The sequence below is a fragment of the Homalodisca vitripennis genome, chromosome X, assembly GCF_021130785.1.
Source record: "Homalodisca vitripennis isolate AUS2020 chromosome X, UT_GWSS_2.1, whole genome shotgun sequence".
NCBI classification, from domain to species: Eukaryota; Metazoa; Arthropoda; class Insecta; order Hemiptera; family Cicadellidae; genus Homalodisca; species Homalodisca vitripennis.
The window spans coordinates 93412048-93426975 of NC_060215.1; the positions used below are offsets into that span (position 1 = coordinate 93412048).

A 14928-nucleotide genomic window follows, 5' to 3' on the forward strand; every position below is an offset into this window, starting at 1 on the left:
GAATGTCCACATTTGGATGTGGCTAAGAGATGCACACAATTTTTTTATTCACTAATAGGTCAGTCTCCTTGGTTATCATCCTTAATCTTCCCATGTTATATCGACCAATATTACATAAACTGTTTGCTAATAATATAATGCCTTACATTATCACAGAATCTAAATAATTTTCTAGTTTTATGCCAGAAACCTAATACTATTGTTGTGAAATAACCCAACAAATAAAGAACATTATGAACCAAATAATTACAGCAAAAACAACAAACATAATCTTTTGCCACATTCCACTACAGCCATTAATAAGTTCTAAACCAATTGTATTAAAAATAATTTTCACTAGAGTTTCTCTGACATAAGGTGCATCATGGCGTCGTATGATAATGTATGTTCTTAGTTTGTTTGTCCTGCCTGTTTCAAAGAACAGACAGAATATATGAGGGTAGGCTGAAAAGTAATGCACACATGTTTGTAAAACGCGATTGAAATGAGCTATAGAAGTGTGCCAGTTGATAGATCGACTGTTAATCGTTGGGTGATAAAATTTCGTGGTTGTGAGCCTGAAAAAGCCATAATTGTTGATGGAACACGCAGTGGACGTCCAATCACTGCCACAGATGACAAGCTTCACAGACTCATTGATGATTTGATTCAAAGTAATCGGCGAGTCACCCAACAGCGTATCCCAAACCATGTTGGAATATCTAAGGTTGTGTTGGTTTCCGGAAAATTAGGGTACCGGAACATCTGTGCACAATAGATGCCACGCTGTTTTACAGACTACCATGATGGAGACGACGTTCTTTTGAATATCGTGATGGGGGACGAGTCATGGGTGCACCATTATGATCCAGAAGAGATAAGACAAAGCGCTGAATATTGACATTTGGGTTCTCGTGCAAAGAAAGTCTAAAGGTGACTCTACATAGGTGACTCTAAAACATCTCCGATATTGTTTTTCGTGTTAGAGGCAGCCTTGAGCCAATAATCTTGCAACACGACAACGCTCAGGGGGAACTGGGAATAAGCCGGGAATTTTCATGACAAACCGAGGAAATGTCAAACAATTTTTCTGTCTCCAAGAACTTATAAAATCAAGACTTAATTTAACAGTTTCTTGAATCAATAACTGATTAAACGTCGTATTTTATGCGACGCGGTTCGTGATATTGTGAATGAAGATCGATATACGAGCTCGTATGTTCATGAGCTCCATCTGACCCCTGTTGATCTAAAGTTACTTCCACTACTGTAGTGGAGTTTATCTTGGTTAGTTGTACTCGTGTGCCGTGGCAAGCCTCCTCCCCCCCCCCCCACAATAAAAATATGTAACAATGCATTGGACAATTTAAATCGGCCGATCTATTGTTTTGGACTTTGGTCCTAAACGAGTAGTACTCTTTAAGCTGCAGAGCGGTAGTGACTGCGATACAAAAAGGGATTTTTGTACTTAAGTATTCAGTTGCCGATGTCTCCAGATGAAGTTGTCCAACTCTTATTCTTGAGTGAAAATAGTATTTTGAAAAGACGTGTATTAGATAGATAGCACAGGCCTAAAATGTACATTGTTATAAACAGGCTTAAGAGTTCGGTTCATTGAATAATATAATGTTTGACCGTTTGATAAGAAGCGCAGGCCGGTTTTTTGAGTACACCAGAATGCTCGTGTGGTACTGCCCTGCCGCTCACGTCTGCCATGGCTTGTGTAGAGTGTTCCCCATATGTACAACACAAACATTAAACTTTAAATTGCCATTCGATCCAGCGCTCACAACTTACCACTCATATTGCGGCCGAGGCCTTGGTTGGTCTATGAACGATTGCTCCTCACACACGTTTCGATTACATATCAGATCACATAGATTAAAACAAAGAAAGTGATGTTATGTTTTGGTATCATGGTCACATCCAAATCTCGACTGAAATGTGTTTACAACGGAAAAATATTGCGCAAGTTTTGTGTTCGACTGTAAAAAATCGCTAGTCTAAACGGGCGTATGAGCTCTCGGGCAGTTGTTTGCAAGAACTGGAGAACAGTGTCAACTATTAAAATTTCAATTATAAACATTGCTGAGACATCACTGGGGTATGTTAACAGACTTTGTCTTGACTTCCGGAACAACCAGCGACCAGCGACAGTTCTTGTGAGTAAAATTGCGTATCTTATTCACATTATGCGACAGTAGTTGGTGCAAATTCTCTCGCAACTTAATGTTTTTGCCAGTCTACAGACAGCAGATGGCCAGCCAATCGAATCAACCACATTCATCAGTTTTTGTCGTCAGAGTGGCATTGGTTGGAAGACAGCTGGAAATCCCGTCAGTTCTCCGGTCATCTATTTCCCGGAACAACTTCTCCGCACACGTGACGATTGGTCAGACAATTCGAACTGATCAATACAAATAGTCCAACATCCATGAGGAGCCTTATGTCATGTCCTTGACTATAATCTTAAGAACACAATATGACAAACCACAGCCTTTTGTGCATTTATTTACTTTGTAGTTATGTTGTCATGATGGAGTGATTTTATTCTTGCACTATCTTAAATGTTAACACAAAATATTTAAGAACCAGTAATTGATAACATTAATTTTGCTCGTTATCTGAGTGCAAAAATAGCAGGTACTGTTCTGTACTGGTGTCTACATACTTATTCTACAGATTGTGAACTAAACGCACTTTGGTAACTTCTGTAGCAGATGATAACATTCTGATGCATTCTTCATGTATTGGCCATTATTAGTGGGATATATTCGGAGCCACGATACATTGGCGGGACTCTAACCAGGGCTACCACCAACAATGAGAATCTGGAAAAGCGTGCATTATGCATGAATTTCTGACTCCGCAAAACATATGTGGATTTTTATAATGTCCCTAGATATTTTACTAGGGATGGACTTGATACTGCGGCTCTTTTCACTCGATACCGGTATTAACAGAAGTGCTTAAAACCCTTGAAAAATCACGATTTCACAATGTTACTAATATGTAGAAGCTGAATCTCAAATCCAAATTAAGTGATGATAAAACTATTTTGTTCTTTTCGTATGAAAAAACGTAGATATATGACCAAAGTAACAAACTACTGTTAGTTAACAAATAATATTTGAGTTATAATTGGTATTTTTTATATTTATTTTGGCACATCGTCGAGAGTCTGCAATATCTACTCGTGGACAAAAACAATTAGCAGTACGCAAATTACCGATTGGTGAAACATGTTTTTGTAGTTCTTGTGTATAAAACTGTTTAGAAATATATAGTAACAGAATAATGTGATTTATAAATAATATTTTAATTGAAGTTAATTTTTTCTGTGTCTATATTTGTCTATGCTAGCGTGTCTGCTGGTTCTATGCGCGGACTTTAGCTCCTCGATAGTAAACAGACGATCGCTAATTTGTATTTTATCCGTACGCCGTACTTTTTACTTTGCGTAGTTGTAAATAAATATACATACATATATTTTTAAGTAAATGTGATATATTCTGGAAGCTCAGATGTGTGACCCGCTATACTGGACTGCAATCTACCCCACAGTAGTGCTGTGCTGGTATTTATTTGTTATCTTTGTATTTCTGAATTGGATACATGTAGTTTATAAAAATCACAGAAAGGATTTAGGTATACATGATGTTATGTCGACACATCGAAAGACGAGAGATAAAAACTAAGGGTTTTAAAATAGGTGATAGCGATAAATCGTCACCGAATTTCTCGCATATCGCTAGTGACGAAATGCACAGCAGCTTTGTGGCATTTCTTGCAAATACTGCTAGTGACAATAAACCATCATTGTTGCACTTGGCGTAAGGGGTAAATAGAGTATTACAGTTGTCTATTTGGTTTGGAAATAGACTAGAGAATCAGAAATTTTCGAACGGGAATTTGAATAGAGGTTTTGAGTGGACACCCTGTAGCTCGTCCGCACACTTCTTGTGCAAGTGAAGAGGCAATGAGAAAGCTGAAGTTTGAACCAATTTTACATCCTCCCTATTCCCCTGATCTAGCTAGCCCCCTGCGATTTTTATTTTTTCTCTACTCAAGAGATCTTAAGGGTACTCATTATACTTCAGACGATGCAGTGAAAGCAGCTATTGCGTCCTGGATCCGAGAAAAATCTGAGGAATTTTTCAGTGACGGAATAATAAACTTGTTACGCATTGAGAGAAATGTGTTAGTCTTAATGGTGACTATGTTGAAAAATGAATGAATGATTGTGAAGCTTAAGAATTGTTCTTTACTTTTCACCCGATCTTGGATAATAAGTACAACTCTTTACTTTTTACCGGATCTCTCTACATTCTACAAGATGTGTGCAATACTTTTCAGCGTACCCTCGTATTAATATATATGTCAAAGCAGATACTAACAGGTCTCATTTTGTTTACATGTTCTTTCGCTAGCTCTCTAAATCATTCTTTTTTAACATCATTATAAATAATTTCTGAAATATGACAAGCAACACTATCTTAAAAGAGAATATTCACATAGTTAATGCCTATATTATCGCTTAAAATTATTTTACACTTTTCTGTACACTTAACTATTGGTTGCAAGTCCCCTTCTTATGCGTTTCCTAACCTGTAGATGGCAAGTACAACCAAAAATGTTTGTTACTTACACATGAATAACATTTAACTGATTGTAAATGGCAATGAAAGCTGAACGCTAACCAGGTTTGTAATAGGTAGTCCAAATTAATTCAATTTTAACATAGATGCAGAAAGCTTAACTTTCAATTTTATTTTACCAAGCTTATACTTGTTTTAAAATAATATGTTGTTTTAATCTCCTAAAACAAACAGCTCTAAGTAACATGTTTCAAAATTGTGAAAATATCTTACAAGGTTTTTAGTTGAGTCTCCATATTCTTTGTGGCATTTAAACATACCAGTCATTAGCCATTTGTTTTTTATATATCAAATCAAAGTCATGTCTCTTAAACTTAAAAATATGCTTCTTCAACAATGAATTAAAAACTAATAGTATTGTATAGTATTTGTTATTCATGTTAAACCCAAACACTACTTATAGTCTAACTCTCAGTATTAGTAATGTAATCTGTATCAGCACCTGGACCAGGATAGCTAGTATTGAATAAGGCCCAAAAATCAGCAACTGCATTATCTATGCAGCAATCTCTCAACAAAATGGCGAACACTGGATTATGTGACATAAGCTTGTATGTAAAATATTATTAAAATAACAAATTGTATTTAATTTGTATTCGTATATTTATCGGTTTGGTACAGTATTTGATACTAAACCGACAATATGTGACAGACCTAATCGTCACCAAAAGTTCACATGAAAAACCCAATACTAAATCTAGTAATGGACATGCCTATTACAATACATATAGGAGTCGAGTTTGAACTGACCACTTATTATGGTTCAAGGTACAAGTTGATTTCGAGTTTTTATAATTCTAAAATCAAGAACGTGTGGATACGTTAAACAATTAGCAAATTATGGGAATTGAATGAATAATCTGAAATCTAGATTAAACTTGATATTGGAATACAAACTTATTCATTAGCCCACCATAGTGGTACTAGTAAAAAAAGTACCACATTCATAATTAAACGCGGGATCAGAACCAAAACTGTTTTGTAACTGATCCATTTCTAGCTATTACTGATTGACTTAACTTGCTGATTAAGTTTATACTGTTAACTACTCAACTCACAGGACAAAATGTTTTGTTCTGTTTCACTCCAACTTATTGAGTTAGAGGTTTCTTTAGTTTTTAAACCTTCTTAACAATTATTTAGAAAACAGTAATTGGTTTTTCTGTATTCTTTGGATACTTACTTATGTGATGTTCCTCTAGGTGATGACGGGTCCAGTGTTGAAGAGCATCAGTCAGGTGCCTCAGTTCCTGGTCAAGCCTGCCATGGTGGTAGTCAGTGCGGCCGCAAACACTCCCAATTGATCATAACCGGATTCCAAATATTTATATTGTATTATTTATTAAGCAGAGAGTCTATGTACATAATAACTCCTAGAGTTTTATATGTCATTGCGTCAAATCTAGTTTTGAGGGTATTTTTTAATGTTTTACCCGTTATAATTGTTGTTAATTGTATTGTTGCATGTCGAGGGTCCTGACTTACGAGAGGAACTGTGTCCATTTTGTCTTTTTATTACCCGTCCAAATATTTTATTTTATACTTTTGCTGTTAAACAGTTTTATAATAAGTCTGAAATTTTACCTTAGGTATTTGTATATTTAAATTTATGAATAATTTATTACCGTGTATTACTCGAAGTAATTGATGTACAGTGAGTGTGAATGAGGAAAGGAGAGTGCGTGTGTGCAATAAAGAGTGCGTAATCTGTACATAGTGTAATTTAATGCGTTTGTTTGGTGTTGTGTAGATGGTCTGGACAATCACAAGTGGCGCCTTACACGTGGTTTCATGTTTGCTCAATTTTCATCTGTTTGTTTCAGTAATATTAGCACAGTAAGGGACTGAAATAAGTCATTCACTACAGTACAATTGAATTTAACTAACAGTTTATTATCTTCTAAAAATCGGTTTTAAGAATTACTAGGACTTTGGATTGGAATGCTAAGTGCGCATCATTCTACATTGTTATCGGTTTTTCCAATAATTTTATTATTGAAATTTCAAATAAAAATGTTATTATTAATCATTATAATTTACTAATTTTTGTGATTATTCATGCCTCTTGGTATTACCCAAGAAAGCTTATAATATATTTACAAAATTTCAAGAAATGACGCTGTTGATAAAAATAAGAAAATGTATTTTCCTGGTGAAACCAACACTCTTATTAACTCTAAGATTTAAGAGCTTTGAATTGAAGTAAAATTAAAACAAATTGGAAGGAGACCAACAATATTGTTTTATTTATAAATAGATTATTTTAGCTAGCTGCAGAAATATACACATTGAATGATAATATTTCACAGTTGAAAACGTTCTTTTCAGAGCTAGGGAGAGTTCTTTAACATGTGAGCACACACATTGTCAATGTGTTTTAAAACTAATAACAATGACTACGTACCTTGGTGAAACAGTTCAAAATGTAGTCATACACTGCTACAGTTTCAACTTTTAATAAGTCATATTCTGGTGTCGGTGTCAATAAATATTAAAAGCTAGGATAATTAATCTGGAGTCGTTATAGTTTAAAATTCACGAACACGAGGAATAAATAAATAATGCGAGAAACACAACATTTGATAAGTCTATCACACACGAATATTAAATATGATAAACATCATGGCCGCCAGAAGACAGGACAACTGACACTAGGTAATTCTAGTTCCTGGTGCATCAAAGTTATCAGCTGATCAGTCGGTTGGCGAGACACTGTTGCGATGGAGTAATGTGTTGAACAAAAATGTTTTTAAAAGTAAAATATTTTCACGTCATCAGCAAAAATTCACAGAGACCCAGCAATTTGCTAATGGTGCATGCTGCGGCGTAGCTAAATGAACCTACGACTTTGCAAGATGTTGGGATAAAATTTATGACAAAATTATAAGGATATTACTCAAGAATATCACATTTATTGAGGTAAGATACCAAACAGTACTTAAAAATATAATTATATTAAAAAGATTTATGTTATCGGGGTGAGAGACAATCTAACAAGATGTGAGGAAATTACTGCAATGCGTGCCATTACGGAAATAAATAAGTGGATGTGCTTGCATGTTAAAGAACTAATAAATTCGAAATTCATATACAAAAACTTGGCATTTTGGGAAGTATATAAAAAAAAAACATTGTTTTTTACTAATAGGACCCCATAAACAAGTTTAGGAATATTGTATTAAACAATACAATATTACATTGTAATGGGCTTAATAAGAATACTCTGTTAATTGCAAACAAGGTACTTAAAGAAGTAGAATCTTGAAATACTGAACTCATTTGGATTTTGAAATTAGATCAATACTGATGTCTAATATTAATGTTACAAAAATTATACTAAGAAATTAACCTATAATAGTATTACATGAAGAGTTCAGTTCTGCATTAATTGCCTGTGATTATCGAACTAAAATCATTAACTCTGGGTTATTCTAAAACCATTTTAAAACTTTTGTATCAGCAATAGTGATTATACCCCATAGATATTTCTTTGTTCCTGAAATTCCAAATTGTGTCTTCTGTAACTCTAATCACAATTATTTCCTTTGAAGTCCCTGTTTTATTTGCTTCATCTTGCAACAGTTTTGGTGTACACAGCTGTTAAATCCACAGAAACTAGGTGTCTTAATAATTCTTCTTTTCCGAACCTATGCATGAAATACTTGGGCATTAATGGTCACATAATGAAAACCAAACAAAGCTATAATAAAAAATAAAGAATTTAGAAATTTAATGTAAGTCGATTAAATTTAAGTAATGCAATTCAATATTTGATTTGTTTTAAATCTCATTTTTGCAAAGTGAGCTAATAATTTATATAATAATTCTTCATCTAACATTGTATAGATTGTCGTTCTTTGTTAGGAAAGAGGTATCATGTAGTAGATCATGTATATAATTTATTTAATGTACATGACTCTTTGATAATACCATATTATCCTACATTGAACTCTTTAGATAAGAGTAACATCAATCAGACATTAAAAAGACAATGTTTATGTTTTAAATTAAAATATAGCAAAATTAAGTTTGGATGATTTTTGCTCTTAATAAATTAATTATGTCAATCCACAAATAGATTTAACGTGAGTTTTTACTATTTACTTTCTAGAAATGAATAAAATAATTTTAAGGTAAACAAATAACGATTTTATTGGGTGTTTCTCTTTAAGGTTTATATTAAGAAATGTATTTTAGCAGACCAATCATCATCATCAGAGGTTATAACTCATTTTTAAATCAGTAAATTATGAATCATTTTATAAATATTTCAACTTGAACTTTGTAAGGGTAAATTAAATTTAACATGCTGACTTATTACCTATTATCTAGCTGTATTAATACAAGAGAGTGTATTGATTTTGTGATAGTTATAAAATAAAAATCAATTGCTTAATATAACTAATAGTAAATTAATTAAGCATAGAATTAAGTAACATCAGATGTAATGTCATATTGAGCAATAATACTCCATACTGTCAAGAAAATACTGACATAAAACTGTTTTCAAATAATTAACTTGTAGTACTTGAAAATGTAATAATTTACCATTAAAGTTGTAACTATAATTTGGGTGTATATTTAAATAAGTAAGACTTATGAAACTGCTTAGTGTATATATTCAAGAGAAGATTATTTATTTAAGAGTTTAATTAATTGTATTTACGTGTGTATATACGAGAAATGCAGAAACTACACAAGCTCATTCTTTGTGTGTTCATAAAAACAAGTTTGGAAACACATTGTTAGTGATTAATGGCTAGCTAAAACTTTTGCTCAAATCTTAACTCTTCCTATGAGTCCTAATTAGCATAAAATTAAATATGGATGAAACTTAACAATAAAAATGTCTATCCTTACCATGAACAAAAAATGTATAACCTACACCATATATGTTATCCATTTATTTTGCCTCTTTGATAGTGTCCCCAACTTTACAGTACAACCTTATTTCATGGTGAAATCTTTTTCTGGTCATAATTCACAAAGAAGTCTTTTACGGATTTGTTTGTTTGAACTCTTCTCTATTTTCACATGAAGAATGAGCCCCTGAAAATTCTGCATTTCCCTGTAAAGCACCCTGTATACAGGTTGCTCATAAGAAATCCCTTCAGTGATTTTATAATATTTAGTTAAATAGAAATAAAGAAATTTTTAAGGTATTTTCTGAAATGCTTAGTTTATCATCCACCTGTAATATGTTTTTAAAACCAAAATTTATTGCATCAACAGTATTGGAACTTGTTTTGCGTATCATGTGTGCACTTAATTACACATGTTACAAATTATGTTTACTAAAACAGTAGTCTTTAAGCATCTCATTTTTCATTACTTACTAGTTTAGTTATTAAATTATAAAATATATAATATATAATATATATATATATATTATTCTATTTATTTTACAGTTTTAATTTACAGTTTTTTATATATTGCACATTTTATGTAATTGTAAATTAAAACTGTAAAATAAATTGAATTTTTCTTATTTAAAAGTAACAGAAATTATAAAATTTGAATTACGCCTAAGACTATATTCTCTTAAACATTTTTTGTCGTAATTTTTGTTATAAATCCTAAAACATCTTCTTGAACAAATTGTAAAAAGAATGGGGTGATAAAAACAGAGTAACCCCATTAGCATCAGTGATGACATCTTTAATACTAATCACCAACGTGTGGAGACTTACAACAGTGATGTTTTAAAGTGCTGTGTAAACCACATTATGTCTTTTATTGACTTTAAATTGTAAAAACACACATACGTCATCAGCATTGTATGATGTATGATGTACATACGTTTTAGGGACTTAATTTTGCATGAATAGTCCCAAAATTCTTGAAGGGTTTTTTTTATGAACCTCTTTTATATGAAAAGAATTACTTTAGTTTTGAAAGTAAGCTGTTATATTATTTGTAATAAATCGTATTGTTGTAATCAATCCTTGTTAAAGGTGTTTTAATTCAATAAAAATTCAATTATCTGTTAGACAAAAATCTGAAATTGAATTCCATTATGATATGTTTGATAATTATATGGCTAGTATTGTTTGTTGGTGCAGGGGGGAAAATGAGACTTATAAATACAATAATAACAAATTAGGACATTTTTAAAATTTCAAATCTTATTATGTTGAAACAAACTAACTTTAGACAGTTAAAAGAGGATACATTCTTGAAAAGTAAATGAAAATGATAAACTGAATTTTTAAAATTTGAAAGTGCTGAAAACCAATGAAAATTCTACACAAAAATAAAAAGTGAAATGCTTAGTCTAAAAATGTTTAAAATATTTTGTAGTGTGGAGAAAATAAATGGTGAAACCAGTAATATTTAAAAACATACCTGTTTATAAATGAATGTGTGTATGTGTAGAGTATTAATTATTGTATAACACAAGTGTAATTTTTTGTCCCGGTTAAATTATTGATAATTATAATTATAACTCATATTTTGCACGATTTAATATTAAAATCTTTAAGGGTATCACCAGTCTTTTATTTTTCTGTTTAATATGTAATTTTTTCATGTATCACTTTTACATTTAACTTGTATTTTTAGTTTTTAATAAGTTTTTAAGAAAAATTTTTTATAACTTTTCCAGTTATAATGAAAATCTATAAACATCTCCCATAAACCAAGTCTGTTCATGTCATTGCAGGACTTCTAATACATTTCTTAGTTCCATTACAAAATTCTTCATCTACTTATCTTTACTTTAGAACTGACAGGGGTATTTTTACAACGTAAATGAAAATGATGGGATAAGAATTTAAGAGTCGGAATGGCCAGTCCTTGGTACCCATAATACTCAACTCCCATATACTGTAGTTGATGTAGTGCATCAGGGATATAGTGCTTTTGGGAATGTAGTCATGTTTCTATTTAGCAACCAGTATATAGAACCCAAATACATCAACAAAATCCACAATCAGTGTCAGATGATTGTGTACTATTAGAAACGATAGATCTGGTCTTAATATTATAGCTTGAAACTTGAGTCAAAAGTATAACCTGTTATATAGCTGTGACTGGCTATTTCTGAACTATGTAAATCACTCAACACTGACATTCCACTGTTCCTCTGGTTCTTTCTAAATGGGTTATTGTATCTTACTGGCTATTTTTTGTTAATGACATACCTGTTGAGCATTGTTTCTGTGCCACTATCATCATCAGCAGCAACTTTGAATCACTCGAGTGGCGGCTGTGTCTGACATATAGTTAACAGTATAGTATTATACCTCCAAATGTTGGTCTTTCATTTCTTGTATGAATTCTTGTTGAGAGGCAGTTGATTTGAACTTGAAAAAACTGAAATGATTTAACCCTGTCTGGATTACAAACCTCCTGTTGAACCATGCTAAAGTGCCTTTGCTCACCTCTTATCCAATAGTTACTTTGTTAAATCCAGTTTTCATCCAAAAGGTGTGTTTGAAATTTGATTATTGAGGGTCACACTGAAAGTTTGGAAATACTGGCAGATGGTGGAAACTGAAATAATCTTATCATTCTTATCTGATTTTCTGTGCCATTATCTGACAGCAGGGTAGGTTCATCAGTGTACTTCTGTTGCAATATGATTAAAGTTGATTTGTCTCAAGAGGAGTGCTTCAAACATCTCAAAATTGCCTTTGGTTCGGAAGCCCAATTCTGTGCTTTTAGGTGATATTCAGAATTTCAAAGAGACCTTAATTCACTTTAAGGATGAACGTTCGAGAAGGCACATTCGACTGTCATTAAAGAAAACGTTGGTTATGGTTCAAGAGGAAAGATACTGGTACTCATATTTAATCATTGAACATTCAGGGATTGGATGTGCAGCAGAGTGAATAATCTTGCATGACTTTTTAAAAGTCAGAAAAATTGTTTCTCAATGGTTACCTCACGATTTGGCAGATGAGATGTGAGCATATGAGAATTAGCCAGTAGACACTCCCAATAGTTTAATAATCATGATCATTGAATTATTTCAGAAATGGTCACTGGTGATGAGACATACATACCATTTTATGACATTCCAAATTAAGGAGAGAGTCATGTATAGGTGTTAGACAAGCCATCCCCCACAATTGTCAACGGTCAAAAAGAAAGTGATATATATATATGCTATTTTCTTCATGAGTATGGGATTAGTGAATGCTAATTTGGTAAATTTTGTATCTCTACAACTCTCTTCTTACACTGCTGCAAAATCTGGAGTTTTTGGCCGAAAATGGCAATGGACCACCCCCCTTTTTCAGCCAGTCCTCCTATATGCAACTTCTGGTTATTCTTCAATCTGAAAGAACATTGAACCATGCAGATCGTCACTTTACTCTGGAAGCTTAAGTTGATGATGAGATTCATTAATATTTTGACTCCATTCCAAAAATTGAGTGACTATGTGCTTTCATTGACTGGAAAATCTGACTTTAAAAGTGCATTGATGCTGGAGGGAATTACTTTAAACACACTACACATTTGGTAAGCCTTGCATAAAAACTCTTTATACTTCTCAAAATTTCAGAGTGACCTTAGTGTAACTCACTGAGGTGTACACTACTATTAGGTGGTATTCAGATGGGTTGAAGACTGATGAGGGAACTGGAGCAGGATTTTATGGGTTACAGATGATTTTTTAGTCATCAAAAATTGTTCACAGGAACCTTAATAGAAAATACAGGAAATGGATCATAGACATTTTGGTTAATAATCAAATATCAATCAGATTACTTTTATAAGTTCTGATATGGTGTGGATTAGGTCTTCAAATATATGAACAAAACTATAAGCTCTCCTCGGGGTGTTGGGACACATAATATGTTGTAGGGCACAAAGAAACTGTCTAACTAGCCAGAACAGTGGCCTGCATATATCTAATAAGATAAAATATAAGCTAAGCACTGCATTGTTGAAAGGAAAATGCAAGGAATAGTGTTAACAAGATTTCAACGCAATGTGAACAAGAAAACTAGATGATAATCAAGTCATCTCTTTTCAAAAGACAAAATATTTGTGACAGATGAAAAGTTTCATAAGGAGGATCAGAAACAATATAGCTCTTTCATTCATATAGATGTTGCATATCTCCTCTTTTTGGAAATAATAATATTGAGTTGTCACAAAAACAAGGTAGGAGTATGCCATACCACGTGTTTGTATAACAGGCTTTGCATGCATAAGTTCTTTTGAGCTGGGAAAGGTATTACAACACAAGAGAGTGCTAAAATCAAATCTTGTCAACTAGTAACATTTACTTTCCACTCGTATTATTTTTCATTTTAATCCATGTCTACAAATATCACACGTTAAAATCTCATATGATTGTTCCCAATTTGGTATATATGTATTTATTCTATTTTTTCTCATTGCTACCATGCTTACCATAAGAACAAAGTAAAAATATTTGCTGATGCTCAGCCAAATCCCATGGATTAATGTGCACCATAATGTAACTCTGTGTTTCTCATATAGAAATGAAGCTTCATGAAAAATTTCAAGTCTGTTCGTTTTTGAGAATTGTGTGGACAGACAGACAGAAATTAATTTTGTCACAGCACAGCTACTCTGTAAAAACTGCTACTGAAACGGTTATAATGATGAAAACAGTTTACCTAGATGATGCTATGGGAAAAATTTAAGTGTACAAGTGGTTTGCTCAATTTAAAAATGGCGACATTTCGATTGATGACAGACCTTGTTCTGGACACTGTCATCAACTGCCCGAATCGACGAAAGTATTGAAAAAATTCTACAGCTTGTGCTCATTCGTTGATAGACAACTGATAAACTGCCAGAGATTAGTGCGTTATCTTGGAGCTGGGCAAGATTGATGAAAATCACATTAACGCAACATAACACATTAACGAAAAATACACATTAATGCAAAATATTTAACATTTTCCACAAATTTAATGATGTTGTATACCATATTTTATTAGTTATTGCAGAATAAATATTAATTTCAAAATTTTGTTATAAATCAATTCTACTATAATAATTAATTATAATACTATTTTGATGACCAATAAAAGAATAAATATCTGGTTTCTTTAACATAGAACTAAATCATGTTTGTAAAGGATTTTTATTGCCTATTATCAACACACAAAGTAGCAGGGTATTGTAGCATTATCTGCTTGTTCCTGATTCATATAAAAAGAAACTATGCCCAGGGAAGCACAGATTGAGGAAAAATATCTGGAAAGCATAGTTGAGTTCAAAATCCTATAATTTATATTCTATGAAAACATGTTACTAGATAGATTTATTTGATTATTTCATTTACTAATGGATAGGAGAATCACCA

General features: G+C 32.5%; 1 protein-coding gene across 4 annotated transcripts in view; it reads left to right on the top strand.

Moving 5' to 3' along the window:
- LOC124369517 (max-binding protein MNT) overlaps window positions 1-10590 on the top strand; it is a 51877-nt gene extending 41287 nt beyond the window's left edge. For 2 of the 4 annotated variants that reach the window (XM_046827535.1, XM_046827534.1), the window contains exon 8: window positions 5840-10590. In XM_046827535.1, coding sequence (XP_046683491.1) covers window positions 5840-6117 — 278 coding nt within the window. In that variant the 3' untranslated portion in view covers window positions 6118-10590. The remainder of the gene's footprint in view (window positions 1-5839) is intronic. The other 2 variants (XR_006923071.1, XM_046827536.1) reach the window with 2 other exon arrangements.
- Window positions 10591-14928: the final 4338 nt, after the last annotated feature.